The sequence below is a fragment of the Vulpes vulpes genome, chromosome 2 (assembly GCF_048418805.1).
Source record: "Vulpes vulpes isolate BD-2025 chromosome 2, VulVul3, whole genome shotgun sequence".
Taxonomy (NCBI): Eukaryota; Metazoa; Chordata; class Mammalia; order Carnivora; family Canidae; genus Vulpes; species Vulpes vulpes.
Genome location: NC_132781.1, coordinates 49,620,557 through 49,640,082, shown reverse-complemented (window position 1 = coordinate 49,640,082; position 19,526 = coordinate 49,620,557). Strand labels below are relative to the sequence as shown.

Sequence of the window (19,526 nt, the reverse complement as noted above, 5' to 3'; positions counted from 1 at the left end):
GCCCCATGCCCAGTCCAGAGACCCACTAAGAGCTCGATCTCACAACCCTGAGATCATGACTTGAGCCAAAATCAGGAGTCAGACTCTTATCGGCTGCCCCTCCCAGGTGCCCCTGGCTGAAGTTTTCATCAGAATTGTGACCAGTCAAGCCGAGCTGATCAGTGGCTGCTGGAGGCGCCCCTCCCCTCTGCCAGAAGGCTCACAAGCCAGGGCTGGGTCCTCTTGAGGCTGGGAGGGAGACCACCACTTCCTCTCCCCCAGCCCCGGGGTCAGCTGGCAGCCATGGGTGCTCTTCGGGTGTCGGGGTGCCACCTCTAAGTCTGCCCGCATCTCTGTACACCATCCTCCCTGTGTGCGTGTCTGGCCCTTCCCAAACAGGTAAGAGTTCACAGAACACAACACACGAGATCCTAATGTTGCAGGGATTCTCTGCCTTTAGTGCTGTAATTCTTGGTCACGTTGCTTCGAAGAATGAAGAGATAGACCAGGTGAAGAGTGGTGGGCAGCAAAGAAAGTTTATTGAACAAGAGTATAAGGCTCCCAGAGAGGGAGGGGTCAACGTTGTGCCCAAGATCGCAAATCCGAGAAACCGCCAAGGAGCCGACACCGATGCAATCACACGAGGGTTTATTTACAAGCTCGAGCCTGGGTCCAAGTATACCCATCGGAGCGGAGCAGGAACTTGGACCCCTAGACTAAGAGGCTTAGCAACTTTATAGGGGCCAGTGGCCAACGGGATACACAGAAAGTTGCTTAGTCATGCTGGTCCGCTGAGCCGGATTTCCGATTAGGGTGTGTCCTGGTCTTTGATTAGGGCAGGGCAGTGCCCTAAGTAATAAGCAGGTCAGCACAAGGCGGGTGCAGCCCAAAATAGAGTCAGTCCTGCTCTGCTTGTCCAGGGGTAGGGGATTTTGTTCAATTTCCTGGGTCCCACAGTCCGGAGAGGGTTGCCCCCAGAGTTTCTAAGTTTAGAGGTTTTTATGAGCTCTTTTGCAGAACTATCTTAACTAAGCAATCAGAGCTTTGGTCACGCATCTGTCTACCTGTTAGGTTAATGTCAACATGTCAATGGTCTTTTTTTGCTGACACCTGGGGGCTTATGTCTACACTGCCCCTTACCTGTGATAGGGACAAAGTCAGTGCTGTTTTATCTTAGCTGTCCTGAGGCCATATTTTCTCGTTGGGGACTCCTGTCCTGACTACCTAGCTGTCCAACTAGTCCTGACACTTCCCTCAAAAATCGCTTGATGAACAAATCGCTCTTGGAATTGAAAACCAATCCAAGCCTGAGCGTTTCATTTTCTTTTCACTTTCTCTCTCCCACTTCTTGTCCAGTGCTCTCATGCCTTGGAGCACACTGCCCTGAGGATCCCCAGTCCTCTGGTGTAGACTGTTTACACTCCCTTGATCTTAAGTGAAATGACGATTCAAGATCAGCTCCCCAAGTGGCGTCCAGCCAGAGTCACCCCCGGACAGTGCTTCCCAGCCGGCCCAAGGCACCCCCGCTGCCTTTCTGACTTTCAGTGAAACGTCTCTGGGGAGTCAGTGCAGGAAACTGTGTTGTGCCCAAGATCGCGAATCCGAGAAACCACCAAGGAGCTAACACTGATGCAAGCACACGAGGGTTTATTAGCAAGCTCGAGCTTGGGTCCAAGTATACCCGACATAGCGGAGCAGAGACTTGGACACCGAAGTGGGTTACAGCTGGGTTTTTTATAGGCTGGTCTAGGGGATTTCCAGAAGGGATGGAGGAATTCTAAGATGGGACTTTCTACCATGGGCGTGGGCTCTGTTGTCTTTCTGATATGGGATTCTCTGCGGAGGACATTGAGGACATTCTGCAGTTTTTCCCCTTAAAGTTCAGCTCTTATTCTCAGGGACCTAAGATGGCTGTACTTGTGCTAATGCTAAACTTTAGGTGGGATGGCCTTAATTTTTCTCGGCCTCCACAACTGTGCCCATGGTTGCAGCCAGGTGACCTCTCTTGTTACAGTGAGAATGTTTCCCTCTCTTCTTGCTTAATGAGAACTGTAGTTTTTCCCCTTAAATCAGGAGTGGATTTGAGTTTGGTCAAAACTTGTAGTCGACCGTAAGGATCATCTAATCTCTCTCCTCCTGTTAATAGAAGTGACTTGTAAATGCCAAGTCCTTATATCTGGGTTTCCTACCCTCACAAATCTGAATTGACCCTACTTGGTCAGGGCATATTACTCTGGCATATTGGATTATTCTTTGTTTTGTCCGTATTCACCAGGAAGACCCATCTATGGCACCTGTTTGGGATCTTTCCGGGAGACCTTGGCATCATGGTCCAGATAGTCTGGGAGATTGGATTCAGAACCTTATCTTCTATGCCCTGGGATATTTGAGTCATCTCAGGATTGTTTTTGCTCAAAAATCCTGGAACCTACTGACATTTATGGCGGTAAACACCTGGTGGGGTCTTCTTGTTCCTTCGATGATAAGAATGCAGATCAGAGTCACATTCAAGTTTTCTACTTTTTTGGTAGATATTTTATTATTTTATTTGTGTGTGTGTGTGTGTGTGTGTGAGAGAGAGAGAGAGAGGGAGAGGCAGAGGGAGAGGGAGAAGCAGGCTCCCCGCTGAGCAAGGAGCCCAACAATGCGGGACTCGATCCGAGGACCCCAGGATCATGACCTGAGCCAAAGGCAAATGCTTCACCAACTGAGCCACTCAGGCGCCCAAGTTTTCTACTTGAATCAATTTTGATCATTTATGTTCTCTTGGAAAAGCTTCCACTTTATATTGATTTTCAAATTTGTTGGAAAAAGAACAGCATTTTAGGCTTACAGTGACTTTAAATCTCTAGAACCTAAAATCATACTGTCTTAGTGGTAATGCTGTTTATTTGTGCTTTCTTTCTCCTTCTTTCTTCTTTCTGATCTTTTTTTTTAAGATTTTATTTTTTTACTTGAGAATGAGAGAGAGCATGAATGGGGGAGGAGCAGAGGGACAAGCAGTCTCCCCACTGAGCAGGGAGCCCTTCACAAGGCTGGTTTGGGGCTCCACCCAGGGCTTCACATGGAGTTCCACACGGGGCGCAGTTCCAGGACTCTGAGATCATGACCTGAGCCCAAGTCAGATGCTTAACCTGCTGAGCTACCCAGGCATCCCTCTTTCTGATTTTATGCGAGTATTGAAGACAATCCACTTTATTTTTTGAAAGAAGCGTCTAGCCTATTGTTGGTTTGTCTATTAAATGGTAGTTTCTGCTTTGTATTTATTAGTGTATTCCTTTAATTTTAGTTTGGTCTATTCTTTTCTAGCATTCTTGAGTGGAATGCTTAGTTAACAGGGTCATTTGTTTGGAATGCTACTTGTTCCTAAGAAAAGCATGTGGCTGGGACCTTCCCTTTGAGTACAGCGTAAGTAGGTTGTGGCCCTGGGCGCTTATAACCAGTGTGCACACTGTCACTCCTTCCTAAATACTCTGCTTTTATTTCTTCTTTAACTCAACATTATTTAGAAGAAATCTTAAAACACCGAAGTAGTAGGTTGTGATTCCTGTGGCTATCCTTTAGCTGTTTCTTTCTGGATGTATAGTTTTATAGCAAGAATAAGATGAGTGCACAATTTTAACTCTGGGGAATTGGTTGATCTTCTTTAATGGCTTACTGATGTGTCATTCAAAAAATTGTTATGGGCAGTTGCAAACAATGTACACAAAATAGTACAAACACTTTGGAGAGTGTCTGGCAATTTCTTGTCAAGTTCATAGCTACCTACTGTATAAACCCTTGGTTCTACTCCCTGGTATCTGTCCAAGAGAACAGATGTCCACCAGCAGAAGAGCAGACAAGCAAAGTGGAACATTCACAGAATGGACAAATTCTCAGCACAGGAAAGAAATGGACTGTTGATGCAGGAGGAATGTGAATGAGTCTCCAAAACATCACGCTGGGCCAGACACCAGACACAAGGGCACACAGGCTGTCCGGTTCCGTGTGTCATATCCAAGCAGGGGCAATAGCTCTCTATGGGGACTGATGCCAGGGAGCGGGTGCCACAGAGCTAGGTGGTGGTAGTTGTCTGGAAAAGAAGCAGGAGGTGCCCTATTATAGGTGACTCAGAGTGTATTGCAATTGCTGAACATTTCTCGTGGATTAATTATATGTAGATGATTTACCAATTAAGAAGACCAGGACTCTCCCTGCTGTCAGTTATAGCATTTCAAATATTGGAATTTGATTAGTGTCTGAGGACTGTCATACATAATCAAGTACCACAAACTGAGTGGCTGACAACAGAAATTTGTCATCTCCCAGTCCTGGAGGCTGGAAGTGTGAGATGTACGTGTCGGCAGGGCTGCGCTCCTTCTGAAATGCTGGGTAGAAGAATCCTGCCCCTTCCAGCGTCCAGTGGTGACCATGCACCCTTGGCCTTCCTTGGCTTGCAGCTTCCCCATCCCGTCCCTGCCTCTGCCTTGGCACAGGCTTGTCTCTCCTCTCTGTGTCTACGTGGCCCATCCTTCTGCTCCTCCATTCTCTGTGTGAGACCATCAGCCAAGTGGATAAAAGGTCCACTCTACTCTACTAAGACCTCACTTTAATTTGTATCTTAATTGTACCTGCAAATACCCTATTCCAAATCAAGTCACATTCACATGCCCTAGGGGTTAGGATTTCACCTTATAGTAGTAGAGGGGACACAATTCTAGCCAAACCATGGATTAAATCAGCCTTTCTATTCAAATGCTGTATATGTCTACTGTCTTCTTTGTTTTAATTAATAGGTTTTATTTTTTGGTAAAGATATTATTTATTTCTGAGAGAGAGAGAGAGAGAGAGGGAGAGAGAGAGCACAAGCAGGGGGAGCAGGAGAGGAAGAAGGAAAAACAGAGGGAGAGGGAGAAGCAGGGTCCCTTATGAGCAGGAAGCCCGACCTGGGGGCTTGATCCCAGGACCCCAGGATCATGACCTGAGCCAAAGGCAGACACTTCACCGACGGAGCCACGCATGCACCCCAATAGGTTTTATTTATTTATTTTTTTGAGCAGTTTGAGGCACACAGAAGAACTGTCTCCCTCTCTCCCCTGCACACCTTCCCTAGTGCTGTCATCTTGCCTTTGGGTGGTACACTTATATGTGATGTATAAGAAAATATTGTTTCATTCATGTTAAATGAAGTCCACAGCTTAAATTAGGGATCACTCTTGGTGTTAGACATTCCATGGGTTTGGGAAAATATAGAATGACCTGCACCTGCCATTATAGCATCACACAGAGTGGTTTCCCTAACTAAAAATACCTAAAAATCTATGTTCCGTTCCTTCATCCCTCCTCTGCACCCAGCCTGAGGAATCACCACTCTGTTCACATCTCCGCAGCTCTGCCTTTTCCAGAATGCCACAGACTTGAGATCATATAGGAGGTAGGCTTTTTTTTTTATATATAGGATTTTATTTATTTGTGGAGAAGGGGCAGAGGGAGAGAGAGAGAATTTTAAGTGCACTCTGCACTGAGCTCCATCTCAGATCACGACCTGAGCGGAAATCAAGAGTTGGACGCTTAACCCACTGAGCCACCCAGGTGCCTCCACACCTGCTCTTTTTGATTGACATTCTCCTATAATATTTTGGTTCCTTGCTAATGTTTTTCAAGCTGTCATGTAGTCATTTCTCTTCTAAAAAGGACGTCACACAATCTGTGCATCTTATCTTTCACCAGGGGAACTTACTCTCTTCATGCCATGATCCTCAGTGTGTTTGGGGCTAATTCTTGCCAGCCCATATCCTGTTTTCTGTTTAGCAGTAACTATTGAGCTCTCTGGTTTGTCATCCTAATTGTTCTGCCGTGACCCTTAGCCTCTTCTCCTGCACTCACGGTGACTGTCTCTTGGCCCCTACATCGCTAATTTAATCACGGCCTACATCTCTTCTGTTTCCTGCTTTTTCTCCTCATGTATTCGCTGTGCAAAGGGACTTGGGGTCTTTGTTTCCAGGTCTGGGATCACCCTTTGGCATGGTTCATGTATTTCAGTGCCTCGTCCCCAACCCCTGGTTGTGGTGAACTTGTCTTCCATGCATGTCTGAGACACTGCTCTGGAATGGACTTGTATTCCCTTTGCTGTGTCTAACTTGTCAGCTGTCTCTGCAGCCTGGGCTGGTGTGTGCAAGGCTGTCATCAGCCTCGGGCCACCCTGTCCACAGCTTCTGCTTGCCGCCATATCCTCCAGGTTACCAGTGACCCTGTCCCACTGTGTCTGAGGTGTCCTGGTGTCTCAATCTCTCCAGGGAGCCACTGCTTGAGCCCACTGGGTTGTATTTTCCCTCCTTGCTCTGTAGCCAGAGGGGCTGAGGGCACAGCAGAGGTTACCCAAGGCCGTGTGCAGGGCTCTCTGCAGTACTGGATCTTCAGTGATGTGCCGCCCCTCCAGGGTGGGCCTGGCCAGGGCCAGGGGCGATGTCCCCATCTGCCTGGAGGCAGGGAAGGGGTGAGGGGCTGATGGAGGCACCTAATGGTGAGAAACCCGAGCACAGAGCCCAGGCCACTGGGTTTCTGGCCGGCTGCTCCCTGACGGCAAAGCAAAGGGGAAACTGACAGGAAAGGATCTGGCTACCTGATAGGGGCCAGGGGCGTAGGGCCATGCAATCCAGGACTGAGCGGAGCAGCAGGGCCTGGGAGTCCACCCTCAGGCCCGCTTCCCTCCCTGGGCCTCGGCTACTCACCTGTAAAAGGAGGATCAGGAGGGCACCAGGACATGTTTGGGGTGGGGGGAGGACACTAGAAAGAAGCCTCTAGAACAGCACCCGGCTCGGACTAGCTGGAGACCAGTGGCCTATCGTGGTGACCCGCCCACCCTCAGGATGGCCCTTGCAGCCCCGGTGATGGGGACACGGGGTCCTGGTGAGCCTTCCTGGGGCACAGCTTGGGCGGCACTGAGGGGCGCTCAGCCAGCATCCGTGGACGCTAAGGGGCCCCGGGGTGGGGGTGGGGGGTGGGGGGCATGGAAACCGGACGTTGGGCGGGGTGGCGGGGTGGCGGGGTGGCGGGCGGGCCGGCCGGGAGGGGGGCGCGCTCCGCGGGGCAGGGTCAGGTCTGCCCAGGCCCCTTTCTGTCCGGAAGGTTAGAGGGCCCAGAGGGGTCCTGGGCTGGTGCTCGGGGGCGGGGCCGGGGGCGGGGTCAGGGCCCAGCCGGGCGGGGGCGCGGGCGCCGGGCCCCTGGCTGGTGTAGGTCTGGGTCAGGTGGCCCCCACCCGGCCAGGGCCTCGGGGCCCGACCCGGAGATTGCCCCCAGGGCCCCGCTCCTCGCTCCCCTCGCGCGGTCAGGGGTCGAGGGGTGCAGCAGCCCAGCCCGCCCCCGGGAAGCCGGGAAGCCGCGCGGGAAGGTCGCGGAGGGGGTGGCGCGTCGGCAGCGCGCAGGGGACGCGCGGAGGCCGCAGTGGGACGCGGGGCCACTGCCCGGATGCGGCGGACGGATGCGGCGGACGGGCGGGTGCGTGGCGGTCCCGGGCCCTGGCGGGAGGGGCCGTAGGGGAGCCTGTGAGCAGCGTGTGCCCTAGGGCCGGCAGGGGGCGCCGCCAGCGGGGCGGGAGCCTCCTGCTACCCTAGTGCTGGGACCCAGCAGGCCGGCTGGCGCCCCCGGGGTCGGTGGTCTGGTCCCGCGGAGGGCGGGGACCTAGAGGACACGCCCGCGGCCTCCGGCTTGGCGCGCGCCCCCCTGCTCCCGCTGCGGCCTCTCCCTGCGCTGGGCTGGGGGCAGCCGGAATGTAGGCGCGGCGGGAGGGGGTGCTCCCAGGGGCCTGTGGCCCGGGGGCGGGGGCGGGGAGTGGCCCCGCAGCACCAGGGACTCTAACTCCAGGACAGTCTGTGTCTGCGCCCCGGGGCCAACACGTCTTCAACAGCTTAGTTGCAGTAGCACCTACAGACCATGACAGTCACCTTTTCTAAGTGTGCCCCCCAATGACCTTTCATCAGCTTGCAGAGTTGTGTCATAGACTTTGGCACTTTCCCCAGAACCCCCTGGGGCCCACCTGCCACCCTCTCTGTTCCTGTCCACCCCAGGCAACCACCATCTCTCTGTAGCTTTCCCTTTTCTGGACTTCCATATAGTCGGAGTCTTATAAGATCTCTTGCATGGAGCTCCTTTCCCTTTAAGTAAATGTTTTCAAGGGTCATCCACGCTGGAGGTGTTGGTCAGTGTTTTATCTGATTTCCTGCTGGGGCCTTCCGCTGGGGGCGGCTCCATGGTGTGTTTCCCCACTCTTCAGTGGATGGACATTGTGGTTGGTTCCACTCCGTAGTTTTGGGAACCACACTGCACTGAATATTGCCTACAAGTCTTTGTGGGGGCGTATGTGTTCATGGCTCTCTGGGGGACACCTAGCGGTGGCCTCGCTGGTTCATAAGGTAAACATGTGTTTCACATTTTCACAAACTGCCCAATTGTCTTCCAAAGTGGTTTTGCTGCCTGACGCCCCTGCCTGCAGTGTAGAGGGCTCCCCGTTCTCCACATCCTCACCAGCACTTGTTCCAGCCAAACTTGGGGAGAGATCATGGTGTCTCCCCAAGGTTCTGATTTGCTTCAGCTGATGACTAATGACATTGAACACCTTTCCGTGTACTTATTAGTCATTTGGGTGTCTTTGGTGAAAGGTTAGTAAAAAAATGTTTGCCTTTTAAGAAATTGGAGTATTTGTCTTCTTTGTTGAGCATTAAGAGTTCTTTAATCGGGGATACCTGGTCTTTATTAGATATATGATTTGCAAATATTTTTTCTCCCCTATGGCTTGTCTTTTCACTTTCTTCATGGTGTTTTGAATGCACAAGTTTTAATTGTGATGAGCTCCACGTAGTTTTTTTCTTAATTGTTTGTACTTTTGTTGTCATAGGTAAGAAATCTCTGCTTGACCGAATATCACAAAGATGTAGTCCAGGGACGCATGGGGGGCTCTGGTGGTGAAGTGTCTGCCTTTGGGTCAGGTCATGATCTTGGGGTCCTGGGATCGAGCCCCCCATTGGGCTCCCTGCTCAGGGGGGAGTCTGCTTCTCCCTCTGCCTCTGTTGCTCTGCCTGTTCCTGTTCTTTCTCTCTCTTTCTCTCTCTCTCTCAGATAAATAAAATCTTTTTGAAAAATTAAAAAAAAAAGTTTTCTAGTTTGTGTCTTTCAAGGATGTGTGCATCTTATCTTATCCAAGCTGTCTCAGTTGTCAGCAAGCAGTAGTTTATAGTGTTCCCTTAAAACGCTTATATTCTCAGTAATATCCTGGTGTCGGTGCCTCCTCTTCCCTCCCTAATTTTATAGTCATTTGTGTGTCCCCCAACCCGCTCTGTCCCCATCCCCCAAATTTTGCCAGCCAGCTACAACTTTGTCACCTTTGTTGCTCTTTGCAAAGAACTAGGTTTCGGTATCATTGTTTTCTCCCCTTTCTGTTTCTTGTAGTTCCTTAGGGTCAAAACCTAAGCATGGAGCTGGGACTTTTCTTCTCTATGCCAGGCATTTACAGCTATCCATTTCCCTCGAAAAGTGGCTTTGGCTCCATCCCATGAATGTGGGCACACTGTGCTTTCCTTTTCCTTCAGCTTCAGAACGTCTTTCGCTTTTCCTCTTTGCCCCGTGGGTTATTTAGGGGCAGTCTGTTTCATTTGTGCATGTTTGTGGGATTCCCAAGGTGCCTTTGTCATTGCCCTTCTAATCTCTGGCCGGCCTGCTATGGTCAGAGTGCATGCTTGTGTGAGAACAATCCTCTTAAAGTTATCCCAGCTTTTTTTGTGTCCCAGCTCTGGGTGCATCTTGCAGAATGTTTCGTGTTCCCCTGAGGATAGTGTGCATTTTGCTGTTGGGGGCCGGGTGTTGTTTGGTGCTGTCAGGTCTCATCGGTTTGCTGTGTGGCCCAAGCCTTCTGTACCTGGGCTTGTCTAAATATCCATCCACTGTTGGCGGCGAAGCAGGATTTTGAAATCTCCAACTACAATTGTCGAATGGAGCATTTCTCCCTCCCATCGTGTCTGTGTTTGCCTCGTGTGTTTTGGGGCTAGGTTGTTAGGTGTGTGCAGGTTTGTGTTTGTCGTATCTTCAGCATTTATCTCGTGCTCATTTCAGACTCCGAGGAAAGGAGGTGCTTGGTGGAAAGAGGCCCTACCTAGAGAGGCCTGCATAGCTCTGGGATCCAAGGGGACCCCTGGGTGATGTGCTGGAAGGAACCACCCACTTCCCTCTCTGTGAATGAGAGAGAAGCCAGTCTCCGATGGAGTCTTCCAGAAGTTAGTGGAATGATCAAACCACCTGCAGGGGGAGGCAGCCACCAGGGGAGCTGATCTGAATCACACTTGAGGGATGTGGGCAGGATGGGAGGAGCGGGAGGGAGTGATCCGGGTCCCACTGCTGTTTTCCAGGGAAAACAAAATGCTGCTCACTTCACACGGTGACCTTCCTCCTAGTAACGCTCTTCTTGGTCCTTTTTGGGTAAGAAACGTGCACCCCATCCAGACCTTCCAGGCAGCACCAGCAGCAGCCCCCACCCCAGCACCATTGCCATAAGGACAGGCATGATATGCTGCCACTCCACACACACCCTCCCACTGAACCCTGCCTCGACTGTGAGCTGTCTCCCCCCTCCCCCAACTGGGGAGTCACGTGGCTGGGGAGTAGGGATGGCCAGCAAGGGAGCTGTGCTATTAGCTTCCAGATAGAGAAGATTCTAGAAGTAGGAGCAAAGGCCCATGGCTGCCCTCCTGGGGGTTGGGGACACGGCCAGGATTTGCTCCCTGGGGCAGCCTCAGGCCTGTGCTGTCCACACACAGGGACCCACTCTGGCTGCCGTAGGAAGGAGCTCAGATGCGAGCAGTGTCCACAATGACGGCCCTCCTGCCACCTCACAGGTTGTGATGTGTCATTCCTGCTTTGGGGAAAATTGCTCCTGGCCCCACCCAAGCCCCTGCAGCAGTGCCAGGGAGCTCTGAGCTCCCCATATGGGCTCCAGCTCCTGTTTTCCCAGGGATGGATGGACAGCCAGCCCAGGTGACCCTCCTCAACAGTGACTTTGGTGGCTCTTTCCACAGCACTGGTTTCCGGATCCTGGGAAGCTCGATGCTAGGGAGCAGGCAAGCAGGGGTAGGGTAAGTCGGATGAAGGCAGGGTCCCAGTGCCTGACAGCCTTGGGGACGGGCTGTGTGCTGGGTGGCAGACATGGCTGCTTCACGGGCTCACTCTGCACCTGGGCTGATGCATCGGTGACCTGGGCCTCACCCCCATTCCCCTCTGCTCTGCCCAGAGCAGCCAGGCCACTTCCATGGCCTTGTCAGGTCATCTGGGTAGCACTGACCCCTACGTGGGCAGGACTGACCCCCACCTGTCCAGCTTCAGCCTCAACCTCTCTTCTGACCTCCCATCTCCTGCCTCTGGAGTCACCTGTGTGTCCCACCAGTGACCCCCTGCTCCTGCCACTCCTGCTCTCAAGTTCCTGATTTAGTGAATGGCCTCAACTCCCCCAGCCCAAGGTGGAAGCCTGGGGATCATACCTGCCTCTTCCCCCTCACCCCTACCCTGCTCACAACAAGCCTGCCAGTCCTGCCTCTAAGTACTTCTCTGTTCACATGCTTCTCTCTGCACTCCCAGCCCCACTCTCTGTGAGGGCCTCTCATCTTTCCAGCAGCTTCCATGCTGTCTCCCATCCCCCACTCCACAGAACCCATTCTCCTCTGATAGCCAGAGTGATCTTTCCAGAACATAATCAACAAGCCCCTCTGTGGTCTGCTTTCTGCCTGCCTGTCCTCTCTGGCCTCACCTCTCCTCCCACGACTCCCTTCTCTGTGTTCTGAGGTCTGTGAGCACAGGGGTCTGTGCTCATCCTGCACGTGCCCCATAGGCCTGATTCCAAGCCTCTGCCTGTGCTGTGCCCTCTGCCAGCACCCCTCTTCTCTCCTTTTGCTTCATGTCTGGCTTGTTCCCCTTGGATCAGGCACCTGCTGCTGAGAAACACCCCCTGGTTTGCGGTGTGAATCATCACAGTCACTTACCCCACATCTCACCGGATCCTGGCGTTGACTGGCCCCAGCTGGGCATTCAGACCCCGGTCTGTCCTGAGAGTGTAGACATATGGAGGCTGGGCCAGGCCGTTGACGGCCTCCTCCCATTTGTGGGGTCACTGCTGGCTCTGGCCTGAGACATTACTTGGGCATCCCCTCGGCCCCCCTTCTCAGCGAGTTCAGAGGCTCAGGATCAGTGTCTCCAGGACAGACAGAGGTGTGTAGCCCCAGACGGCATGGTTTCAGAAGACCCATGGCACCAGCTGGTGGCACTAGATTAGTTAGAACCCCGAGACCAAGGCCCGCTGTGTGCAGAGCTGGGGATGGACCCCTTCCCAAGGGCAGTGGCCTCAGGATACAGACACGGTTTGAAACCACCAGCTGCTTGGTGTCAGCTCCGGAGCATGTGGAGAGCACAGGGGCTGTGGCTGAGCGGAGGGCAAACTTGCCACCACTGTGTCTGAAGTCCCCTTTGGGGACGTGCAGGGACACGGGCCAGCTCCAGGACCATTGTCCACAGTGACGGCTATTGTAGCAAGTCTCAGACAGACTCCGTCTTCACTCTCCAGGCCACCACTGTCCCTTCTCCAGGACCCCAGGCAGGATCCCTGACCTTGTGCCCTGAACCCTCCTGGTAAAGCCCTCCTCTGTGTTCTCATTCATAGCAAGAGTGGGGAACTGGATGGCCTGCAGGCCGTGGAACCTTCCAGGTAGGACGTCTTCCCGGTACCTCTGCCTCTTATCTCTGCCCGCCAGCCCAGGGCACAGGGGAGCTGCCTGGATGGCTCCCTTTCCTCCTGGGCCTCATACAGGGACAGCCTTTCTTCCTGAGCCCCAGGGCGAACTTGCTCCTCCTCCTGCAGCCTCAGAAAGATCTGGGTGGACCTGGTGCTTCTGTTTGGACCTGCTGCCCAGCATGTGGTTCTCAGTGAGGGTCGCCAACTGGCCTGGCTCCTCTGGACTCAGGGGGTTCCTGGGAAACGGGTCTTTAAAGGAGTCGAGATCTGGAAGGTCAGGCAACCTGGCTGGTGGTGCCCGAGTTTTCTTTTCCTCCATTTCTTAATCGTGCCAAATACCTGCGCCCTAAAGGTTACCATCTTCAGCATCGTTAGGTGTACAACTCAGGGCGGGGGGGCCTTCACCGTGTGGTGCACCCATCCCCAGGTCCGTCTCCGTCTCCACTTCCCAAAGGGGACCCTGTGGCTGAGAAACACTAACCCCCACCCCTCCCAGCGCTGGCGCCCGTCTTCCACTGCTGCCTCTGGCTCCCTGTGCAAGTGGAATCCTAGGCTTTGTCCTATTGCACCTGGCTTCTGTCCGCAGGCTCATCAGGGGTCGCTGCTGCCGTCTCCTGCCTTTTCCAGGCTGATGCCCTACCCTGGGATGCCACCCAGGAGGCAGGCACAGGCAGCATGCACCCTGGCCGATGCCCGCTGGCTCTTTGCTCCTGGGGCTTCAGGATCCTTCTGCTGGGACAGGGTCGTAGGGCGCATGGTCCCTGGAGCGTAGGGCACTATGGGGTGGGGCCCAAGACACCCAGTGAGGCCCACCTCCCTCTGCATTTGCAGACAGAAGCCTGGGTTCCAGGAGCTTCAGAGCTGTGGCATCACCCCGCCTGGGAGCAGCCAGGCAGGGGCAGGCCCCGGGGGACCTTGTGGGTCTGACTGTGGTGCCCCTGACCGGGCCCTTTCCTTGGGTGAAATGCCCGGGACAGTGGCCACTTCCAGCCCTTTCCACCACTGTGAATTAGAGCACCGCCCCTGAGGGCTGTCCTTTAAATCATGAGGGAGGCCACTCACCCTGAGGGGAAACTGAGTCGCAGAGGCTCAGCCCCCCCTCCAGGCCCTGGGACTGTGTTGGAGAAGATCATGCAGCAGCCCCAGTGCAGCTGGTGGGGTGGGTCCTCCTGGAAGGACCCAGAAGCTCTGTCACCTGCAGCGACTCCCCAGGGACTGGGCACAGCCTGCCAGCTTCTTGCAAACTCACATCGCAGGGTGTTTTTTTCAGGATGGTTTATGGACAGCCCAAGGTGCTAACACCCTGGTAGGTAAATCTATTGAAACTTCCCCTTCCAGCCCCTCCCCTCCCTCCCCCCTCTACTCCCCTCCCTTTGCCCATCCCCCTCCCTCTCCACTACTGCCTCCTTCCCTCCCCCTCCCTTCACTCCCTTCCTCCTCCTTCCCCTTCCTCTTTCTTTCCTCCCTCTACTCCCCTGTCCTCCCCTCCCCCCACCCCCCTCCCCTCCTATTCCCACTTCCCCCTGCCCCTCCCTCCCCTGCATCCCCAAACTTAGTGAAATTTGAGGTAGACACGGAAGGGCAGTTTCACTGAGAGCTCAGCTGGTGCTTGCTTGGCCTGGTTCTGTTCCTCCCTGTCTTTCTGAGATCTGAGCATGGAGCCCACAGACTCTTCTCCATCCTTTCTCCTCTGTGGCCTGCATTTCCCACTGTGTGTCTTGCCCACTGGGGAACTTGTGAGGGGTGCTTCCTCGTTCCCTCCCCGGGGAGGCCCCCTCTCCTTGCTGGTGAATCCCAGTTCCCACCCTGAAGCCCAGGGGGCTCCGATGTGTGGTAAGAGCTACACGTGACATGCACAAGGTTGAGTGTGGATTTGCATCTCAGGGGCTCCTTGGAAGTGTGAAGTCCTTCTGGAAGGAGGGTCAGGCCTGGGAGTCCCTGGAGGGTTGGAGTTGGGGCCAGGGAGGGCCCAGGTAGGGTGGTAAGCTCTGGGGCCCTGGCCGTGTCACTTCCCTCCCCACCGGCTCACATGTTGCCGTGTGGATCTCTGCGGTGCAGCAGGAGCAATGTGTTGGTCCTGACCCCGTGGCTGGCGCCCGTTCTCTGGGAAGGGACCTTCAACACTGATGTCCTGAACGAGCAGTTCCGGCTCTGGAATGCCACCATCGGACTCACGGTGTTTGCTATCAGAAAGTAAGGTTACCATCTTACATGAGACATGAGACATCTCACATGTCCCCTTTGTGAGGGGACATGAGGCATGTGTATGTTCCACACAGGGTGGGTGGAGACCTCTGCCCCCCAGCCCATCCCAGGGATTAATGCTAAAGTGCCTGCATTCAGCAGTTGTCCTGGGCTCTCGGGCCCCCAGTGAGTGGACACCATCTGGCTCCCTCTCAGGAGGCTGCCCATCACTGAGGACAGCACCTCCAGCCCACTGCCCCCCTCAGGGCAGACACAGCACTGACCCCAGGCCACTCCCCTGCTGAGCCCAGGGGTAGAGCACCCCTACATCCTGACCACCGGGAAGCCCTCGCCCACCCTGAGAAGTGGAAGGGGGGAAACACGCGTGCCTCCTGGATTGCGACAAAGGCATCGCCTGTAGAGCTGGCTCCTTCTGTGTGTCATTTGTAAGATGAGGATCCTGAGGGGGACAGCCAGGCCAGGCCCAGCGCTCAGTGCCAGACCCAGAGCCCGAGAGGGAGCCGACCAGCGAGGCCCTGGGACATCAGGGTCAGGGGATCGGTGAACATGCTGGGTGGCTGTAGGCAGGTGGCTTGGTGTCTCTGAGCCTCAGGAAGGCTCAGCGCCCTTGCCTGAGGATGGGGGAGCTGGTGTCCCTACGGTGGGGAGCAGATTGCCCCCTCTAAGGGGGCCCAGCTGTGGGAGGCTGTTGGACAAGGCTTCCAACCTCTTGGGGCTGGACCCGGATGCTTACACCCTGGGATCCAAGGCTGAGGCCCAAGCAAGCCCCCTCTTATTCCAGGGGTTCTCTTTCCCTTCCCTACCCGTGTGCTGGACCTGAGTCCCCGATCTAGGAGAGTCCAAGGGTGAGTGCTCCGAGGCACACCAGTGGTTTACTGGGGGCCTTGTCAACAAGATGCCCAGTAGGCTTCCAGGGAGGACCTCAGGGGTGGAGATAGTTTGTGGGGGCTGGAGAAAGCCCACTCAGAGCAGCGTGGGACAGGTGGCCCTGCTGTCCCACCCCATTCGTGGGGCATAGAAAGGAAGGTTGTGCCCCAAGGAGCTCATGGCAGGTGGGGACAGGATGGGCAGGGTGGTTGGCCAGGGAGGGCACCTTCAGGGTCTGCCCGGGAGCTGAGCACCAGGGTTGGAGGTGTTCCTGGCTCCAGGAGGCTGAGTGTGGGGCGGTGGTGTGTCCAGCCTCCTAAGCCTCAGGCTCCCCTTTGTGAGGTGCCGATGATCCCATCTCTGGGAGTAGAATCAGGGAGGCCCTGGCGGCAGATCGCTCAGGACAGGCCAGGAGAGGAGCTGTTGCTTTAAAGCAGCCCAGGGTTGAAGAAGGTCCCCAGGTCCATGGCTCCCGACCCCTGGCAGTGACCGTCCTCCCACCCTGCAGATACATGGTCTTCCTGGAGCTGTTCCTGCAGACGGCAGAGAAGTACTTCATGGTGGGACACAGGGTCACCTACTACGTCTTCACCGACCTGCCGGCCGATGTGCCCCACGTGCCCCTCAGGGAGGGCCGCAGGGTGGAGGTCCTCAAGGTTCCCGGCGCCCTGAGCTGGCAGGAGGTGTCCATGCACCGCATGGAGATGATCAGCAACTTCTCACAGCAGCGCTTCCTCCACGAGGTGGACTACCTGGTGTGCATGGATGTGGACATGAAGTTCTGCGATCACGTGGGCGTGGAGATCCTGTCCCCCCTCTTTGGCACCCTGCACCCTGGTTTCTATGGGGCGGCCCGCGAGGCCTTCACCTACAAGCGCCGGCTGCAGTCTCAGGCCTACATTCCGAGAGACGAGGGTGACTTTTACTATGCAGGGGGCTTTTTCGGGGGGTCGGTGGTCAAGGTTCTCCAGCTGACCACGGCCTGTCACCAGGCGATGGTGGTGGACCAGGCCAACGGGCTCGAGGCCATGTGGCATGATGAGAGCCACCTGAACAGGTACCTGCTGGACCACAAGCCCACCAAGGTGCTGTCCCCAGAGTACCTGTGGGACCGACAGAAGCTGGGCTGGCCCCCCGTCATGAAGAAGCTGAGATTCGTGGCTGTGCCCAAGGGTCACCTGGACATCCGGGGCTCCTGAGGGGCAAGTCCAGCCCCCCGGCCATCCCCACACACTGAGACCGCCTGGCACAGGTCCCTCTCTGTGGTCAGTCCGTGTTCATCAGCTGCGCCATCTGCAGCTGGGATCGGCTCCAGTTTCCTCTTGGTGGTTTTCCTGTATCAATGCCGAGCAACCAATTTTAAAAAGAACAATTGAGGGAAAAGGTTTTCTCCCTGGTTCTAAGCGGACCCAGCCTGGTGGGGCAAGGGGCAGCCAGGTCTTCCCTCCCAGTACCCGTGCCAGGCCCCAGCCACGGGGTTTCAGGGTCAGGGGTGCTTGGAGCCGCCTCTCAGCCCCAAACCCCTGCCCGTCAGAGGCCTTGGTGGGCTGCTAGCACGGCCTGGAGGAGCGTGGAGCCCTCTGCAGTATTTCCAGCTCCTGCCTTTGTTTTAAATGGATAGTTCTGCGCTGGTATTTGGGAAATGTGGGCACCCACTCAGTCTGGACATGGCCCCGTTGGGATTCCTCAGTGGCCACAGTCGGTTTGCACTTGTGCGCTCTCTCCGGGACGTGTGCATGCACTGCATAGCCAGCATGTACTGAGTGCCTACCATGAGCTCCATCTCCTAACAGGGGGCAGAGCATGAGGACGAGAACTGAGACAGGATCATGTCCCTGGGCCATCCAGGGACTAGCGACAGCCCCGGTCTCCTGACTTACCTCTTCTGCATGTGGGGGGAGCAGACACCCAGCCAATACGGTTGAGTGTGCCTAAGTGTACAATTCAGTGTACATGCACTGTCGCCTCCTTCTGTGGCCACAACTTTTTCATCATCTCAACCTTAACCTCTGCCCAAGAGACACTCACCCCCCAGCCCCCAGCCCCAGCCCTGACAGCCAGCAGCTCCTGCCACTTCTATGAGTTGGATTGCTCTCCATCCTTCGGGATTGGGGTCCTCTAGTATCAGACCTTTAGGGACTGGCTTGTTCCATGGAGCACAAGGCTTCCAGTTCTGTCCCTGTGAGCCTGGACCTGACCCACTTTCCCCCAAGGGAGTGGCTCTCTCCTGCTTAGTCCCCTTGGGGCCCCATCACCTTCCTTCTCTGCCCTAAGGGCCCCAGGGCAATGTCCCCAGGGCCTCAGTGATCCCAGCAACTCTGCAGCTTTGGACACCTGTTCAGTCCAGATGCCAGACACACCCACCTGAGGGCCCAGGCCCCACATCCCTCCCACCTGTGCACCTCAGGTACCTCCTCCCCCCACCCTCTGACCACCTGCTCCTCCCACAGGCATCCCCAACTCAGGAGAGGGAAGCGCCAAGTCCAGACCCTTGGAGTCATCCGTGGCTTCTTGCTTGCCACCAAACCTTCCAGTGGTGAGGTGGCTACTGGAGGGCATTCACTGTCCAAAACATTTAAAGGCATATGCGAGTCTCTGCTGCCTAGAGCAGTGGGTGACAGTTGGCGCAAATATAAACTGAGCAGAATAACTGGAAGAAAGGCTGCCGAGGAGGAGCTTTAGGGAAGAAGGGCCTTATTCCTGAGCCCCTGGGACACTTGCATGCCTGCCTAGGTGCATGCTCAGGGCAGACCTGAGAAGGCCCTAGGCTCTCCCCTCCGATGATCATCAGACTCTGTAAGCAGGAAGTGATGGCCAGGGCAGAGTTGAAAGCGGCCTGTCAGGTGCCAAGGCTGTAACCTTTCACACACCCAGAGCCCTCTTCCCCGTGTGCCACAACCAGGACTTGTTTTCCTCGATATGGGGGGGTCCAGATGTTTAAGGAAATCCCCCCAATCAACAGCTGACCACTACGTTAACAGATCAGACACTTCAGTGGCCACACACAACAAGGAATACAGGTTTGATAAAATTAGTGCAGAAAAGTCACCAAGCCAATAGTAGCTGCTACAAGGAGCAGCAATTATGACACCCAGAGGGGGAAGGTCTGATGTTTGGGTTGTTCATATTATAATATTCTTTTTTTATTTTTTTAAAAGGGATTATTTTTATTTATTTATTCATAGAGACACACACACAGAGAGAGAGAGAGAGGCAGAGACACAGGCAGAGGGAGAAGCAGGCTCCATGCCGGGAGCCCGACGCGGGACTCGATCCAGGGTCTACCAGGATCACACCCCTGGCTGCAGGCGGCGCCAAACCACTGCGCCACCGAGGCTGCCCCATATTATAATATTCCTAATCACAGCCTGGACTCATCACGGGGGCCACATCCCCCGGCTGGGGGTCAGGTAGCTCCACAGTCTCCCCCAGCCTCTCCTTGACTCCCCTTGCCATGCTGTGCGTGTGCTGCGTCCCAGCAGAGGTCGGTCTGAACCGAGGCCAGGAAGACAGAGTGGGTTCTCCTGCCTGCCCGCTTCCCCAGAGCCCAGCATTGCCAGAGAGGAAATTGTTTTCCTCAAGCCTCTTAAGGTCCTCCGCTGGGTCTGGATGTAGACAAAGGCAGATGAACAGGAGAGAAGCAGGCCAAGCATTTGGTTTTCACAGGTATGTGTGAGCCTGACAAGACCCGGAGACCAGCAGAGGTGACAAGCACACAGAAGTGTAACAA

General features: G+C 54.9%; 1 protein-coding gene across 1 annotated transcript; it reads left to right on the top strand.

Moving 5' to 3' along the window:
* Positions 1-7,803: 7,803 nt before the first annotated feature.
* On the top strand, positions 7,804-18,844 carry LOC140593665 (histo-blood group ABO system transferase-like). Its single transcript, XM_025982005.2, has 7 exons — positions 7,804-10,223; positions 10,356-10,425; positions 11,022-11,078; positions 12,653-12,697; positions 13,995-14,030; positions 14,783-14,917; positions 16,305-18,844. Exons 1-7 carry the CDS (start codon positions 10,208-10,210, stop codon positions 16,993-16,995), a joined length of 1,050 nt encoding a protein of 349 aa, XP_025837790.1. The 5' UTR covers positions 7,804-10,207; the 3' UTR covers positions 16,996-18,844.
* The last annotated feature ends 682 nt before the right edge of the window (positions 18,845-19,526 follow it).